The sequence below is a fragment of the Microcaecilia unicolor genome, chromosome 6 (genome assembly GCF_901765095.1).
Source record: "Microcaecilia unicolor chromosome 6, aMicUni1.1, whole genome shotgun sequence".
NCBI lineage: Eukaryota > Metazoa > Chordata > Amphibia > Gymnophiona > Siphonopidae > Microcaecilia > Microcaecilia unicolor.
The window spans coordinates 205,811,450-205,830,795 of record NC_044036.1 but is presented as its reverse complement, the minus strand read 5'-3'; the positions used below and the strand labels follow the sequence as shown (position 1 = coordinate 205,830,795).

The 19,346-nt window shown below is 40.5% G+C and overlaps 1 protein-coding gene across 3 annotated transcripts in view; it reads left to right on the top strand.

Annotated features, from left to right (window-relative positions):
• KCNT2 (potassium sodium-activated channel subfamily T member 2) overlaps positions 1-19,346 on the top strand; it is a 1,050,204-nt gene that overhangs the window by 949,608 nt on the left and 81,250 nt on the right. For all 3 annotated transcript variants that reach the window (XM_030206382.1, XM_030206381.1, XM_030206379.1), the window contains 2 exons: positions 11,965-12,048; positions 18,489-18,617. In XM_030206382.1, coding sequence (XP_030062242.1) covers positions 11,965-12,048; positions 18,489-18,617 — 213 coding nt within the window. The remainder of the gene's footprint in view (positions 1-11,964; positions 12,049-18,488; positions 18,618-19,346) is intronic.

Genomic DNA, 19,346 nt, shown 5'->3' with positions numbered 1-19,346 from the left:
CATTCCTTACTATCTACAAAATTTAGAATCCAGCCTGTAAATAAATTTATTGATAATAGTCTCAATAATACTTTGGCATTATCTGTTCTGTATCCAATATTATTACACTGCAGTCATGAGATTGAAAACCTTACTAAGTAATGATTTCAGCTACACGTTTAGAGCTAGATTCTGTATATGGTGCCTAAAAAATCAGTGCCAAAACCCCCCAGATAAATGGTAGTCTATAAGCTCTGCCTAATATTTGGTGAAGTTTATAGAATAAATGCTTAAGAAGAATGGTCACATGTAAATTTAGGAGCAGCCATTTGCACCAATGAAAACATGGTGCAAATGCCTATGGCTAAATTTTCATGCAGAGTACCATTATTATACAATTATGTGCATAACTCAAAACCGCATCCCTGGTCTGCCCTAAAACGCCCATGACCTTCCCATTTCCATGCTCCATTTTTTGGACTGTGTGTAAATTTTAGGCACAGATCCTGTGCCTAATTTTACACAGGTAAGTCTCAATTTAAGTGCCAATAATTGCTTGCTAAAAAGCCAATTATTGGCAATAATTGGCTCATTATTCTATTAAATTGTGCACACAAATCAGGAACACACAGTTTTTGTTGACCTTTATAGAATCAGAGAGTAATTCAGTATAGTGCACCAAAAATGCACACCAAATGCTGGGCACTAAGCGTTATCCTATAACAACACCAATATTTAGGCATGAGTATTTACACCTGGTCTATAGCAGGTGTAAGTTCACAGACCTAAATAATGCCACTTACATACATAACTTTGTATTCTATAAGCTTTGCATATAAATGTGGGAGTTGCCCATGGCCCAGTCATGCCCCACCCACATGCACACCTCATTGCAGTTATATTCTGTATCACTTAGGTGCTACCTTATAGAATAGTGCCTAAGTGCAGTGATGCACATAATTGCTAGTTTAGTTACATGCAGCATGTAACTGCATCCATCTCACCTAATTGCTTGCCAAATCCACATACAGTTCTCTGAGACAGATTATAGAATGAGAGGGTTAACGGTTTAATCAGGCAATTAATGCATTAATGGCCCCAACTGCAACCTTTCCATCCCTTCTGCCTACTCGATCAATTTATTACTCATTTGCTCACTTGCTGGACCCACTGTCTCCCTGGGACTGCATCACCCCTTTGTCTCTTCCCTCATCCCCCATCCCACATCCAGCATTGCCCCTTTCCCTCCCGTTCCGCTCACCTTTCTGCTTGCTCATTCACTTGCCGGCTCCTCCACCTGGCCCACTGCTTTCTTGGGTCTGTCTTGGCAGTGGTGGCAAACACGAAATAAAAGGCACACACATGCAATTGCTCTGTGCATGCTGCTGCTGGATCTTCTGAAACAGGAAGTAACATCGGAAGAGGTCACAGCCGTGAGAGTGAGACTGACAAAAGATCTGACATGTGAATGATCGAGCAAGTGGGAAGAGGAGATGTGAGATGAGGCAATGCTGGTTTTAGAGAGGGAGGAGAGAGAGGGGGTGATGCTAGATGGTGGGGGAGAGATATAGAGGGGTGATGCACTATGGGGCAGTTGAGAGAGAGTGAAAGAGAGGGGGGCAATGTTGAATGAGGGAAAGAGAGAGAGAGAGAGAGATAGAGGGATATCCCATATAGTGGAGGAGAGAGAGACAGAGTGGAGAGAGAGAGAGAGAGAGATAGAGGGATATCCCATATAGTGGAGGAGAGAGAGACAGAGTGGTGGTGCTGGATGAGAGAGCGATATCCTTGATGGATAGTGGTGGAAGTGAAATACAGAGAGGAGATTTAATGGAGGAGGAGGGGGAGAGTTAACCTGTCACACAGGATTACCATAGTGGTGTACCTGAAAGTAAAACCATCTGTTGTCTGGTTTATGTGATTGATCTTATGAATAAAAATTATAATCATAATTAATTGAATAATTAAATGTTTTAATCGATGTGCAGCCCTAGTTATATTTTGACCAAATTACAGGGTTTATTTACATTTTGTCAGCTTCTCCAGACCTGAAGAACTTAGTAGCCAAGGCAAGTTGGAGCTTTAGTTATAGATTAAAGGAAGTCCTCTCCCTTTAACTCCTCTAGAACAGAACTCCATACTATATTCCTCTGGACAAGATTCTACCAAAATGGGTTCTTCCTGTTTATTTACCCAAGTTTCTGTCAAAAACATTGGGCCCAATATTCAAAGCTATTTAAACAGCTAGGAGAGACTCCTGACCATTTAAATCACATTTGTGGGACTATCCATGGATATTCAGTGGCTCTGTATTTCTCCTCTAACCATCCATGCTAGTTTGTGGGTGGTCCGGGAGCAGAGTTAGGGTGTTGTGGAAACCTAGCTGGTTAGCAGAGATGTTCATTCTGCTAACTGGTTGAGCAATCACATGAAATTAGGACAGAAAAAAGTCTGTCCTAGCTTTATGCTGCAGAGTCAACTAGGCTCAGGTCTGAATATCGGCTGGTGCCTGGTTAACTTCTGGGTCCTGACCAATGTGTTCCCATCCCCCTCCCACACACCAGAAGCCTAGAATAAGCTTCTTTTCCAACCCCTCCCTCCTTCTCAACACCCTCAGAAGAAGACCTCGTTCTGATCCCCCTTCCCAACTCCCTCAAAGGAAACCCTCTTCTGATCTCCATCACAATTGAGCCCCCCCCCCCCAGAAAACTTAGAAGGCCTGACCAGGCTCACTCCCTACCCTTCCATCTCCATAGATCTACTGGGAGATGTCCTGGTGCTCCAGTGTGGTCAGAGGGGTAACGATGCCCACTCACTCTTATTCTTGGCAGCCAGCTCTGTAAAATGGTTGTCATGACCTCTAACAGCAGTCTCGCATTAGTACCATTATGATCCAGCCAGACTACTCAAAGGAGCACAAGAAAAAGTGTGCTCCACATTTTATACTATTTTGGTCAAGCGCCTGTGGCTGTGCATTTTTATTTCAACCTCTTTATTAACAAAGAAAACATAATCAATATAACCCCCAATATCGTTTCATTGTCCCATACTACAGATAAGTTGAGATTTCATTCAAATCAAACCTTAGCATTTTGACACATAATATTCCATCAAACATTCATTGACAAAGCAGCAGTATTCTCCCATTCAGACAATATGGTCCTTATTGCAATATCCATAAGTACATCAAAGCTGCATTTTTAAATACCTTGACAGTGTCTTACATCACAAGTAGAGGGGAACTAGTATGAATGCTTTTTGTCTTTCCCCTAGAAATATCTCTCTGGAGGTATAGTCTGTACTCAGAGGCAACTTAAGGTGCAGCTATAGCGAGCAGTACTTTTAAAAGTCTTGACAATATGTGTTGTATTATTTCACAAAATGTTTTGCAGCTTGGCTTGAACGGATTGGTCCGAGGCTCTTTACTCTTTACTGTTCAACCTCCGAGCAGAATTATATTAAAATTGGTGGGAAGATTGCAGAGAGTGTTAGAGGGTCTGATTTTCAGGCATACATGAAAGTTTCATTTCTGCAGGAGCCAGGAACTTGGGCCAACGTTTTACACCTGTTTGAAGAGTCCTGGACCATGTAATGGCTTTATTCTTTTAAGATTCAAAAGGGAAAGCAATGTGACATGTTCTCCCTTTTGGAATTAACACTAAGAAATGGCCAGAGCCGTGCACTGGGAGATGGAACTGAAAAGCTCTCTAGCGTCGCCAGTCTGTGGAATTCTTAAGATTGGATTTAATTTTTTTATAAAACGACTTCTTCCTGAGAGATCATGGACGGGAAATACAAAGGGAAGGAATAAGAAAAAAAAGCTGAACACCTAAAGTAGTTGATTCTGGACAGTCTCAAAGGAATAAACCCTAGGGTAGAAAAACACGCAGATTATCATTTTGGGAAAGTAAAGAATGAGAAGGAACACTGCACTGGCTAATCTACAGGGTGCCATAGCCTCTAGTCCCAATGTAATAAAGTGTACCAACCTTAGTATGGGGTCCTTTTACCAAGCTGCGGGAAAAAGGGCCTGCGCTAGCGGTGGGGGCTGTTTTTCCCACACGCCAGGACCCTTTTTACCACAGCGGGTAAAAAGACCCCAGGCACACATGACCATACAGTAAGAGAACGCGGCAGTAATTAGGCATCATCGCGCACTACCTGGTTACCGCCGGGTTAGTGTGGGAGTCTTTATCGCTACCACATGTGACAGGGAGCCTTTACCACCACCATTGAGTTGGCGATAAGGGCTCCCACACTAACTCGGAGGTAACCTGGTAGAGCGTGGCGATGCCCAATTACTGCCAAGTTACCACCGTGCAAGCCATTTCAAGGATTTTCTTTTTTCCCCAGAAATAGCTTGCGTTAGGGGCGGGACTACCACCGGCGGCCACATTGGGCTTATCGTCACTCTGTAAAAGGGCCCTTTGTTTTTCTACTTGAGCTTCACAATTCAAATGCATGGAAAAGATATTCATAAGGATTTACTTCCCATTCAGGAAAGTGCACAAAACATATATGACTCTTGGGGCAATTCTATCAGCCCATAATGGATAGAAACATAGAAAATGACTGTTGATAATGACCATACAGCCTATCCAGTTTGCCCATGTACACCAACTACTAGGCTCTACAATCCATGACTCTGACCCACAGATTATCTATGTTCATTTCATGCTTTCTTGGATTCAGGTACTGTTCTCATTTCCACCACCTCTTTTGGGAAACTGTACCATACATCCACCACATTTTCCACAAAGATACATTTTCTTAGATTACTCTTGAGTTTATTTCCTTTCACCTTCACCCTATGACCTCTAATTTCAGAACTTCTTTTAAATTGAAAGAGTCCTCTTTCTGCACATGTATATATTAGAGGTATTTGAATATCTCTAGCACATTTCCCCTCTCCTGCCTTTCTTCCAGATTATGTCTATTGAGATCTTTGTTTGCCTCTATATGCTTTATGATGAAGACTACTTATAGTAGCCACCTTCTGGACTGACTCCATTCTGATTATAACCTTTAGAAAGAGTGGTCGCCAAAGCTGTAGACAAATGAAATCTTACCAAAGACATACTAAGGCACTATCGCCTCCTTTTTCCTGCTGACACCCAAGTATCCTTCTAGTTTTGCTGTTGGCTTTTCTATCTGTTTGACCACCTTAAGATGTATCCTATGGGGGAACTATGTTATTCCAAGAGAAGGTCATTGAGTCATTCTAATGGCGACATTTTTGCGAGAAAGCTATGTGTGGAAAGTTGGTTTTTGAAAGTTTGTGACAGCAATTAGGAAGGCGATTATCTTGGAAAGTATGGATATCTTGTGAGAACACGCATTGCCCTGAAGCAACCCTTGGTGGTGAAACAGGGAACCCCTGTTGGGATTGATGAAAATTTCCCACGATCAGTATTCCTCATTTAATGAGAAATTTTTTTGAAGCTCTCACAGCTAATATAAGCTTTCCACGTGGATAGACTATTCTGTATCTTTAAAAGTTCTTTTGACTATTGTGTTACAGAATTAATAATCAGGTGGAGTTTTTTTTATGACTAATGATTGGGGAGAGCCACCCACGGATATGAAGGTTTACCGTACATGTGGATGGGAATCTCATGGTGTCTGAAGTCTTTTTCCTCCACCGTTTGGATAAGCTCCGATAAGCTCTGATGTGATATTCGATGTGGATTTTTGAATTGAGATACTCTGATGTGATATTCGATGTGGATTTTTGAGATAAAAATCAGAAGGGAAATACCATCGAATTGAGTTTGTGAAGATCTGAACCTTTGGTCGTGGAGTGAAAGAACTGAAGCCTATTGGCTGGAGGTTGTTTAATACCCCTAACAGACTGAAGATATAATTAGAGGGGGAATTCCACGTGAGGATTCAATGGTTTATGTAGTTTATTTATCGATGGTCACTTCTATTTCAAAATCTGTATTTTAATTTTGAATTTTGATGAGAATGAGAATGAATGAGTGTGAATGGGGTTTATATGCTATTTTAGATGTAGTGTGTTGCGATGTGTAAGTGATTATTACTATATATGTGAATTTGCTAATAAAGATTTTTTTGTATATTGTAATGACATTCATACTTTCCTGATTTGTTTACAATTAATGCTAGGAGGAAAATTAGAGAAGTTTGATTCCTATGTATATTTTTGATTTGTTATAACATAGATTGGAGGAATCATGGCAAGCATTGGCTGGGAATCAAAATCAGGCCTGACCGAGGAACGGATCTCCTTGCTTATGGCAGGAGGGCATTTGTTTGATGGTATAGGAGATGATAAAGGTGCTGAATGGAGTGATGTACTTAAATTGCACAAATATATTGTTAGATTGGAGTATAATATGGCGGCTCTTGTTGAATACTGCCACAGTCAATGTATCCCACGTGGGCTCCGAATTAATAAGGAGCCTCGTTTTCTAGATGGTGCATTATTTGTTGAACAATGGAATCATATTATTTCCACATGTTAATTAGACCTTATGTTACTCAGGACTAATCATATAAAAGTGTTGCTGGATGAGCATTTGAAAGAACTAGATAATAAACTGTTGAAATTGGAGTCTAATACCACATCTGAGATTTACCAGAATCAATGGCGGGAACATAAGCAACAGATTGATGAGTATAAACAACAAATTAAGAATCAAAAAATGTCTAAGTACCGTAGAGATGAATTTGATTATACCCAAGGTTATGTATACCCTTGGTCTGATAAGACAGGTAGAGCTCAGCGATCGAGACGCTTAAGAAAAAGGTTGGATTCATTAGCTCATCCAGTGACTCATCTGGGGATGAAATTAAATCTACTGATAAGTCGTTGAAAGAAATTGAGTTACCTGAAAGTTTTTTACGCCTATCGAAAGAAAAATTAAAAGCAGAGCCAATAATAAAATCTCAAACAGAAAAAGTGAGCAGGACTCGAAAGAAAATACAGAATTAATGATGGAAGTTTTCAATGTATCCTCTAAAGAACTTTCCGCTGATCAGTTGGAAGTTTTAAAACTTGGTGTCTCTTTTGTTCCTACAGACAAATATGATCCTTTTTCGACTCGGGTTGATTTGTATAGATTTTTCAGGAAGTTACGCCTTAGGCTATTTTTTCAGGGACAGAAGGGGATGAATGCTGAGTTACAAACTTTTCCTGATTTATTTCATGCCCCATCTACATGGTCTCCCCCAGGCATTACTGATCCTATTGTTTATACTTTCCAACGATTAGTCTTGCGTGATTTGGAGACCATAGAAAGGTCTAATCTGAGACAACACAATAATTTAACTAAGAGACAACAGATAGCGCTGAACTCCCTCAGGGATGATATTTCGATCGTTATTGTTAGAGCAGATAAGGGTGGAGGGGTAATTGTTATGGACAAATGTGCCTATGATAGAGAAGCTATGAGACAATTATTGGATGTCCATTATTATCGACCTCTATCTGGCTTGCTGTAGATTGATAATTGCTTATGGTAAGTTGCTTGTATAATAGAATATATATTTAATTGGAGGGGGTTTATGAGGATAACTGATAATAGTGGTGTTTTATACACACTTTTTGCACAGTATAACAGCTCCTGATGACGCCAAGTGAGTGGCGAAACACATGATTGAGATGCCAATTGTGCGGGACAAGTGGTTGTGTCAAGCTGAGAAGAGCTAAGAATGAAAATTAAAGAGTACTGAAACTGAGTATAACTCTGATGTGATATTCGATGTGGATTTTTGAATTGAGATAAAAATCAGAAGGGAAATACAATCGAACTGAGTTTGTGAAGCTCTGAACCTTTGGTCGTGGAGTGAAAAGAACTGAAGCCTGTTGGCTGGAGGTTGTTTAATACCCCTAACAGACTGAAAATATAATTAGAGGGGAATTCCACGTGAGGATTCAATGGTTTATGTGGTTCATTTATCGATGGTCACTTCTATTTCAAAATCTGTATTTTAATTTTCAATTTTGATGAGAATGAGAATGAATGAGAGTAAATGGGGTTTATGCTATTTTAGATGTTGCGATGTGTAAGTGATTATTACTATATATGTGAATTTGCTAATAAAGATTTTTTTTTGTATATTGTAATGACATTCATACTTTCCTGAGTTGTTTACAATTAATGCTAGGAAGAAAATTAGACAAGTTTGATTCCTATGTATATTTTTGATTTATTATCTTATATGACCCTTCTGGAGATACAGAATAAAACAGTGAAGATTTGTTTGTGAATTGTGACTGTAAATATTAGCAATATGACTTCACTACCTTGCCAGTACAACATCGCCATCACGTGTCTTCCCTCTGGATCTGCCAAAACAGTTTCAACTGTATATTGCAGTGCTTTGCCTATCAATATAGCCACCTCTGCTTTCCTTTCTTGTGAAGAAGCTGATATTACAGTTCCCACCCAAGGCCTGATGCACTAAAACTTACCTGGCCAGCAATGGACTTTTTAGACTGGTTCAAGTCAGTTTAGCAAGCAGGGAATCCAGCAATGAATGCACAGAAGGGCTCTGTGGGCTGTTTTCCATCCATGGTAGCAGCAAATGGTAATTGTATGCTAATATATTATAACAAGCTTATTAGTATTCAAATGTGCATTTCAAGGGATGCACAGCCGGTTATGAGCAATGTACAGAAAGGCCTACCTAACTTTACCAACAGAAATTTTACGGGAGGTCTGGAGCAGCCGTAACCTCTTGGGATCTTCTAGCTTCTGTTCTTGAACACTCTGATCTGGTATACAATCTTCCCTGGTGGAAATTCCTCCTGTCCTCTCCTGCCATATGTCACTCCCACCATAAAGAGCACTGGCTCCCTGGTTTACTCTAAAGAGTGGAAAGAACACAAAGGTCCTATGAAGTAGGCAAAGTCAAACAACAAGGAGTGGGAACTGGATCAGGCTCTTTGAAAACAGACTCAGGACTCCAAAGTTAAATTATAGGTGTCTCAACATGGCACCATATTTCAGCACATATTAAGAGTCTTTACCGGCATTTCACAAGCTATTGAACTTTTTTCTTTCACCAACGTCCTGAGTCTCTTTTCGAAGAGCCTGATTCAGTTCCCACTCCTTATTGTTTGTCCCTGATTACTGTACCATTCAAAAAAACAAAATGCAAATAACACCTCCACAAAGGAGTTTTCTATAGTTAATAATTTAGGGCCCCTTTTACCAAGCTGCGACAAAAGGGGACCGGTGCTGGCGTCGATGCATGTTTTACATTCACGCCAAGACCACCTTTTACTGCAGCTGGTAAAAGGGAAGGTCTCGCTTTCCTGCAGGAAATGGCCAGGCCATTTCAGGGAGGAGCCCTTACTGCCAGCCATTGAGGTGGCAGTAAGGGCTCCTGTGCTAACCCGGCGGTAACCAGTTTGCAGTATTGCCCAATTAACGCCGGGTACAGTATGGCGCTACAAAAATAAATACATTTTTGTAGCACAGGAAATGACAGAGCAGTAGGGGTGGGAAGTACCACCGGGCTGCTGCAGTAGCCTGGCAGTACTTCCATTATAGCAAGCGGTAAGCCCACATTGGACTTACCGCTGCTTAGTAAAAGGAGCCCTTATAGCTTGAAAGTGCAATTTGTGTGTTTGCCTTTATGGTTACCAAAATGCTTATCTAGCTTTGGAAATATCATTTTGAAGGGGGGGGGGGGTAGATTAAGGGATCCCCACGAGGTGAGGAGTGACCAGCAATCAAAGGGTGAGTTGCCATCACCACACTAGGAGGTCTGAACTTTTTCTTTCACTCTCAACATGAGGCACCTCTGCTCTCCAAACCTTAAATCTGTACTGTGCTTTAAATGAAAGAAGGGAGTTAAGAAGGAAATAGGGAAGGGGAGTTGATTTTGCTTTATGTACTAGTGGTTTTAATTCTTAATAATACTTCCAAGAAGGAAAGGCAAATTACTTAACTCTTCTTGTTTTTTCCCTGGTCAGTGCTTGGATCAGAGAAGTCTCCTTTGCACTTCCAAGTTTAGGTTTCCAAAAGCGAAGGATCACTCCCACTGTATTCCTGTGATTTTACCTTAGCTTTCCAGTTGGATAACCTTCTTCTCCCTACAGCTTTCATACATGCAGCTTGTATGTGTGTATGAAAGCTGAGTGTAGTGAAAGTTTTCTGGGTTTGTACATAGCAGCCACGCTTACCAATTGACTGCTATGTGCATGCCCTGGCACTTTCCCTACACAAGCTGCATGGGAAAAGTCTGTGAAGCTCATATGCATGCAATTTTTAAAAATTTTTATTTAAAATTGCTTGCTATTTCCTCTGCGGTAATTTTAACTGTGGTGGAAATAACGGATGATTCTTTGAGGTGACTTTAATGCATCAGGCCCCCAGTCACATTTTAATGTTTGGTGTTCTGCCTGGTCAAAGCCAGGTCTCCTGCAAACAGGCCAAATGTGGGAAGGGAAAGGGAAGGGAAATGGGACTTGATATACCGCCTTTCTGAGGTTTTTGCAACTACATTCAAAACGGTTTACATATATTCAGGTACTTATTTTGTGCACCCCGTTGTCTCAGTTCTGTAACGTTTTATGGGGAACTCAATGCCAGACATGTTCTAAGAAAACATTCGGTGTCAGGCAACTGCAATTGCATAACTGTCAATGGCTGAAAATTAAAAATAATTGTAAAAAGGTGCAGGATGCCCAGCCTCCATCCTACCCTCATAAAGCCTACCTCCAACTTTGTGCTCCTGGAAGGTCCAGTACAAGAAGTGTAAAAAACGTTCCACAACTAAAATATCCCCCCCACCATTACCTACCTTAGCAATCCTAACCCCCATTCTGCTTTCCCTTTCCCCACAGATCCCAAATGCTGTCATATTAGTATGTCATATTTGACTGTATCTTTCCTTGTTTTTGTAGGCCTGACTTGCTAATAGAAAGCACAAGGCCTGCAAAATAAAAAAAAGTCCTATTTTGGTCTGAGTTACAAGATGGGCTTAGCATGTGGAAAAGGCCCATATTAAAATGTGCTAAGCCTATTTCTTAATGCATTTTAGTAAAAGGACCCTTTATGATTTATTTATTTATTTATTAATTCAATTTGATAGCATACCTTTCACAAAACTTCCATAAGGCACAGTATAATATAAATGATCAAACAATTTCCTTCATCCACTTTGCACTAGAAATGGTAGGTCAAGGGAAGCAGTGAGAGTGGGATGTTACCAATGGTTGAACTGTCTATAACTGACAAGAACACCAAAACTATGCACTGCTTTCTATGATGTCAACTCCTTGAAGAGGAGGCCCTGCCAGTGCCCTTGTAGAATATAATCACTGAGGCATTGCTTGTGTGAAATGAGGCATGAGGAACTGAGAAGAAATAGCAGTCAGAAATGCCACCATATTTGAGAATCATTGCTCATGTTTAAAGAAAATTATTTTTTGCTAATTTATAAAATGTCAACTTATTGCTGGACTGAAGAGGCATGAGTAGGGTGAATGCATAAATAATGACTTTATGGACATCTCATATTCATCTCACAATACACTAAACCAGTTTTTCCCAAGGCAGTCCTGGAGTACCCCCCCCCCCCTTGCCAGTTAGGTTTTCAAGATATCCACAATGAATATTCATGAAAGAAATTTGCATTTAATGAGGGCTGTGTGTGCAACTCAATTTCATGAATATTCAGTGTGGATATCCTGAAAACCTAACTGGCAAGGGGGGTAACACCAGGACCAAGTTGGGAAATGCTGCTCTGAAATTCTGATAGGTACATAGGTTTTTCAGGATTCCTGAATTATCAGTTTAAAAACATTGTTATAAAATATATTTTGGCAGGGAAAAACATGTTTTTATTCATAAGTTCCTAGAAAGAAACCAATCAAAAGTATTGAAATGCATGAGCAATGACAAATGACCTATTCAGCTGAGATGCTATTGGTCCTTGTAGGTATATTTTATGTATTTTAATTATCTTGCTTCATCTGTACAATAAAGTCTCCTTTTCATCTTACAGTCATTTGTGAAGGAATACATGATTTCAATCACAAGGCTTTTGCTGGGACTAGATACCACCCCTGGATCTGGATTTCTTTGTTCTGTAAGTTCAACTATATTTGAATAGTAGGTTTTCTTTGAAATCATCCCATGCACCCAAGCAAAATTTACAAAACTAATATATAAAAAAATAATGGTATTAATAGTCAAAGGGAGCTATCTGTGTAGGAGCAGATCCAGTTCAGATAAATCCAGCTGACTGGGCCAAACCTGAATAGTGCCACTCAACATCCAGACAGATCACCATGGCACTATCCTTGTAGTGCTGGGGTGATCTGGTGGGGGGAGGTGCAGAGTTGGGGCAGAGCTGGAAGTTAACACCAATATTCAGTTCACTAACCTGTAAACCCAGCTTGGTTTTCAGGATTTCCACAATTAATATGTATGAGATCTATTTGCATTCACTTCTTCCTTTGCTCGCAAATAGATCTTAAACTTATTCACTGTAGAAATCCTGAAAACCAAGCCGGGTTGTGGACCTCGAAGACTGGATTTGAGGACCCCCTGTTGGAAACTCTCTGGATAAAGTTAGGACAGCAAAAAGGCTGTCCTAACTTTATCCAGGTAGTTGTATGGGTGCTATTCTGAATATTGTCAGGACCTGGATAACTTCCAGCAGAGTACAGCCCAGTTCTGAGTATCTGGGTATAAAAAGCCCATTGTGAATGACATTAAAAAAAGAAGCCACTGACCACCACGGACTGAATATTGCCCTGAATATTACTGTGTATTTTGTTATGATTTATTTATTGAGAATATAGTGTAAGGCCTTCCCTATTTCATAAAAAAAGTTAATGTGAGAAAAAAATAAAAGCAAAAACAATCTTTGAATTCTTGGTGCAGATGATACAATTCAGAGGATTGCTAAGTTCCAATCAAGTACACAAATTACAGAGCCTCACTTAATAACCTGTGTTAACAAGTTAATACTCATTTATGTACATGAATTGAGTTAAGCACACTTTGGTCAATATTCAAAATTATTTAAGTGGCCGCTGATCAGTTAAATTCTTTGTTTTGAGCTAGCCGCAGATTTTCAGCTGCACTTAACCAACGGTCCTGAGTCTCTTTTCGAAGAGCCTGATTCAGTTCCCACTCCTTATTGTTTGTCCCTGATTACTCTACCATTAAAAAAAAAAAAAAAAAAAAATGCAAATAACACCTCCACAAAGGAGTTTCTATAGTTAATAATTTAGGGCCCCTTTTACCAAGCTGCGACAAAAGGGGACCGGTGCTGGCGTCGATGCATGTTTTACATTCGCGCCAAGACCACCTTTTACTGCAGCTGGTAAAAGGGAAGGTCTCGCTTTCCTGCAGGAAATGGCCAGGCCATTTCAGGGAGGAGCCCTTACTGCCACCCATTGAGGTGGCAGTAAGGGCTCCTGTGCTAACCCGGCGGTAACCAGACAGTTTGCAGTATTGCCCGATTAACGCCGGGTACAGTATGGCGCTACAAAAATAAATACATTTTTGTAGCACGGGAAATGACAGAACAGTAGGGGTGGGAGTACCACCGGGCTGCTGCAGTAGCCTGGCGGTACTTCCATTATAGCAAGCGTTAAGCCCGCATTGGGCTTACCGCCCCTTAGTAAAAGGAGCCCTTATAGCTTGAAAGTGCAATTTGTGTGTTTGCCTTTATGGTTACCAAAATGCTTAACTAGCTTTGGGGTTATTCCAGAGACAGAGTCAGCAGTTGGCTGGTTAAATGCTGATATTCATCACTTAACCAGCCAGGATAACCGCATAAATAGGACCACATAAATCACAATCCTATCTTACACACTAATTCATAGCCTCTTAATTTGTGAATATTGAATTAACTTTCTGTTGTAGAGGAGTTCCAGGGGTGGAGTCAGCACTTGGCCAGTTAAGTGCTGATATTCATCACTTAACCAACCACATAAAAGTCAGTCCTATCTTTATGTGGTAACCCATAGCCGCTTAAGTTCTGAATATTAACTTAACCAGCTATGCTAGAATGTGAGTTTTCTGACTGTGAGGCACTGGAGTAAAGAATAGAAAGAGTCTTGATAGAGAAACCTGAAGGTCCAGGATGGAAATGAAAAGGAGAAAATAAAAAAAAATCCAAGTATATATGTTCTTTTTGTGTTTTCTGTTTTATTTGTGAAGATATCAACTTTTTATTGGGCATTTTTTTAATTTATAAATTTAAATCATTATTTCAAGGATTTACACTTGTTCAGGAAAGTGTTATAACAAACAAATTATTGAAGAAAATATTATATAGCATATTAACTAACACTCAAGTCCACATTATTACTGGATTCCATGATTACTAATAAAAGGAAATTAAGGCAAAATATTATGTCAACTAAGCACCTAAGACGGAACAGGTCTTAAACAATTACACTCCTCAAGATCTTTTTGAGGCAACAAAGGATGTTAAATGGGAAGGTTCCATGAATACATATTTAATTGCTTTTATATCTTACTATACATTTGCAGGGAAATCTCAAGTAGAATGTCCCCCCTATTTGCAAAATAGCAGATTTCAAAATTAAAAATTGTTTCTGTCTTCGCTGGGTTTCCCTCGAAACATCAGGGAACAAAAGAATTTTTAAACCCAAGAATAATTTTTCTTTGTTCTTAAAGAACATTCAAAAAAGCCACTGTTTATCTGGTAGCAAAGCCACGGTGGCTACCAATGTTGTCGCCGTGGCTAATTCAGTTTCCGAAGTATCCAACAAGGCAGAAACATCAATAGAATTTTGTTGTTGTTGTTGGACAGATTCTTTCTTTGGTATACAATATGCTTTCTTTGGTATATAATCAGCGACTAGGACCAATATGGATAGAAAAACAAAATCACCAGACAACAAAGGTAGAAAAAATCATTTTATTTTCATTTTAGTGTTTGGAATATGTCCAATTTGAGAATTTACATCTGCTGTCTTATTTTGCACTGGGTATACTGGAGCTGTAACAGCTTATAGAAATGATTTATAATGAAAGAAAATCATGTTATTTTTTTCTCCTATACTAGTATAATATTTTCAATGATGTCTGTTTATATGCTCCATGGCTGGTGTAAGGGGTGTGGCTATCATAGGGGTGGAGTCATGTGTGGTGATCCCGCCCATAATGAGTACCGGCACTTTGCAATAAATAATTAGATTTTGGGTTGCTGAAAGGTTTGCCATCACTGCTCTAGGGGGTTCCAACTGCCCCCCTACTTCCCTCTCAACCTGATTTCTCAGAGCTTCACTTGAACCTGGGCCCAAACCGCTCTCAGGCAGCGGCCCCATTGATCCCGAGGAGGGAGAGCTAGTCCTCTGCGGTTGCGGGGGCAGAGCTCTTACATCGGGGCTCAGCGCGGTATCAAGCCCAGGAGACGCTGACAGTTCCTCAAGCAAGGCAGCGTCCCCTATGGGACCACTTCCAATCTCCAAACTCTGTCCCGGAGTCCTCAAAAAATGGTCCATCGGGCCGGCAAGTAATAGGCCTGGCAGCAGGGAAGCTCGGGCGTCTGCCCTGCCTCGACTTTTCGGCATTAGGTGTAATGAAAGAGAGGACTGCAGTGCTCCTAAGTACTTTATTGGGCATTTTAATCAACTATTTTTATACATATGGCCAAAATCTGGATTGGACTTGAAACGTAGAAAATGACAGCAGATAAAAACCATATGGTCTATCCAGTCTGCCCATCCATACCATCTACTATTCTCTATTATCCCTTCCTATTATTTAAGCTGAATAAAATGCCATAAGGATAGGTGTAGCCTATTCATTAAACAGTTTTTAAAATCAGTAAGTACATACAGTGGAACCCTGTTATAACATGCTGTTTGGGAACCATAAAATATTATGGTGTTAACTGTGGGATTGTGTTATATCGGGGTCAATGGAATATGAACACTTTTATTTTACCATCACAGCTCACAAGCTCTTCTGCTGGAGGATGTGCTGGGCAGTTATCCTGAAGGAGGAACTTTTTTCTCTTGTTTAAGTTTACATAAATGAGCTCTAATAGCTAGAACAAAAGATTTATGAAACCAGTCTGTAAAGAGTGAAGAGGTCATCTAAGTGTTCCTGCTGTTGGTACATTCAAAAGGCAAAGATTTCATATTCACATGTTGAAAACAACTGGGTGATTTGGACTTCCCAATCATGAGTGGTCTTACTTTATGACTGCCAGATTTATTCATACAAAAAGTGGTGTGGTAGCTGTGTTAGTCCATTTTTAAAGGTAATAAATAGAAATAAATCAAAAAATAGAAAAAAAAATAAGAGGATGCCTTTATTTATTGGACTAAACAATACATTTATCAATTAGCTTTCGAAGGTAACCCTTCTTTTTCAGATCAGAAAGTGAGGTGAGAAGCTGTGGCTCTGTTTGTCCATATTTTTTGCCTTTCAGGACAGTGGCGATCCTAGCCAGCATGACAACCGGGGCGTATCACCGATGCGCCCCCCCCCCCTCGGGTGCAGCGCGGCCCCCCCCCCCCCCACGGCGAAATGACACCCCCCATCACTAGCAAGTAACCTGTTCCGGGGCAGATGGAGCTGCAGTGAAGTTAGCGAAGTTAGAGAACTCAGCTGACAGGCGCGTGCCGTGGCATCCCCCAGCGGCATGCACCCGGGGTGGACCGCCCCCACCCCCCCACCCCCACCCCCCCTTGGTACGCCACTGTTTCAGGAGCAGCTGTTTTTCTTGGATGTGCAATTATTAGCTAGGGGAAGCTTTGCTTAACTCCTTGTTAGTGGGTTGTAAACCCCTGATGCAGACTATTTGGTGAAATGTGGCCATGTTGGGTCTATTCTAATAAAGATTTTCTTGGACTACTGGTCTACTCTGGTCTGTTCTGCTTTTTTGCTTGCTGTGAATTTGAAGAGCCTCTTCCGGTGTTGTGCCTTTCTTTGTTTAAAGACTTCCGGTTTGTGTACATCATCTTTGGCTGCTAGTGTATGATCTGTTAAATTTTGAAACACAGTCATTTTCATCACAATTGTACACTTGATCTTAACTGTACCCTCCTTCATTAGTTTTTTTTAAGTTCTCTTGGGTAAGAAAGAGCTACATCCTTGTCAGCTGATTGGATCTCCCCTGAGTCAAGGACTTGACTGATGGCATTACTTTTCTTAAACCTGTTAAGCCATCTGTTACTGGCTTTGAACATTGACTCTTGGACATTTAGCTGTTCTTCAAATATTTCCACCTGCGCTTTCATGATGGGGCCAGAAATAGGGACTCCTTGTGACCAGGCTTGGAGAAACCATTGATATAGCACTGAATCCAAGTTTTTATCACTAGCAAGTTTTAATTTTTTTTCCTATGTAATCCTGTTTTTTCTTCCAGAATAGGGCAAGCCTCTTGGTTTTTCTTCTTCTTTCCTTCACCCTCTTAGAGTAGTTCATTGACGCCTAGCTCTTTGGCCATCTGAGTTTGTTGCTTACCAGACCTCAGTTGATCGAATGCAGATAACTTTTCTTGAGTAGTGAAAGACTTCTGTTTATGAGATGGTTTTTCCATGGACAGACCTCACCCTAAGTTGTAGACAGAGCTCACCCCAAGTTGTAGACCCGAGATTGTTTTCACACTGTCACAGGATACAGCCAAAGCAATGTTGAAAGAGTCCACCAGAGGTTGTTTTCACACTACCGAGAGCAACTTAAGCCGTGTATAGGGAGTCCACCTAAACTTGTTTTCACACCGGAACAGATAGAGCTCTGAGGGTGGGCCCAGGCAACCCAGGCCCACTCTGGTGTAGCTAAACATTGGCAGGAATGGTTTTCATGCAGGGAAGGGGGTGGGATCCACTCCGGCATAGCTAGACATGAACTGGAATGGTTTTCATTCAGGGAAGGGGGTGGACTCCACCCCGGCATAGCTAGACATTGACCGGAGTGGTTTTCAAGCAGGTGTGGGGAGAAAGCATTGCTGACAGAGAAAATGTAAGTAAAAAAAAGGGAGCCAAGACATGATCATGTTATAATTTTGTGGGCGGAGTCAGCACTTACATGGTTAAGTGCCGATATTCAGTACTTAACTGTCTAAGGGCTCTGTTTACTAAGGTACACTAGCATTTTTAGCGCGTTCACAAAATTAGTATGCACTAACTGTGTAGGCGCCCATAGGAATATTGTGGGTGCTTACACAGTTAGCACACGCTAATGGTTAGCATGCGCTAAAAGCACTAACGCTCCTCTAGCGCAGCTTAGTAAACGGGGCCCCAAGTTAACTGGACAGATCAAACTGCATATAACACTGTCCTATGTTTGTTGGTTTCACTTAGGCAGTTAAGTGCTGAATATTTCACAACCACATAACCTAACCTAACTGGATATTAAATGCCATTGTCCAGACATGGCCCAGAATTGAATATGTGGGCAAAACACTGGCGACAGCCAAAATGAAAATGCTGATGCTGCTGGATGAATATTTACTCTTGAGTAACTGTCATTTTTCAATGAAATTTAACAGAGCATACATAAGAAAAGAATAATTTGATTTTATTTTCTCAGATGAAAATTACTGATGAGGATCTATGGATCAGGACATATGGCAGACTTTATCAGAAGCTGTGTTCTACTACTGGAGACATTCCCATTGGAATCTACAAAACAGAATCCCAGAAACTCACAACATCAGAGGTATGACTTTCTTGATGCACAGTGCTGGCTACCTAACAGTTCTAGTTGTCAAGAAAAATCCAAACAATATTAAAACATCAAAACAACATAAACCATATGTAAGGTGGGGTCTCATGGTTATGCCAGAGACTATATGGTGGATTAGGGTTAATATATGGCTTCAGATAAAAGTGGACAGATTGAGCCAGTCCAGGTTTTACTTCCATTGATGATTTGGGATCAGGGCCAGGACAGAAAAACACAGAGGCTGTAGGCAGTTTTTCAACACACAATCTGCAAAGATGGTGTTCTGAACCACCTTTTTACTTTAAAGTATTTTTCTTGGCAAATAACTGGGATGACAACAGTGGCAATACTTACAAAGTTTCCTTATCTCCCTTATTTCTTTTACTCCAACTTTTGGCTGACCATCGCTCCATTCTGTATCCTAACTCAAAGAATTTCTGTTCTTAGTATTATAAACTGCACAGTAGCCACCGTGGACCCCGTGTAGTATATCAAGCCTCTGGAATAAATGAATACATTTAAAGATATGTGAATATCCTTTGTTTCTCTTTACTAACAATATATAAAGTAGCACAAGTATTTTTCAAAGAAGATTGTAACTTACTTCTCCTGTTTATAAAGCCACATGGCAATACCGACACAGCCCATTCAAAATGGCATGCCAGGGGGACCAGTGCACTACAAATGCTGGCTCCTCCCACTACCAAATGGTTTGCATTTGGT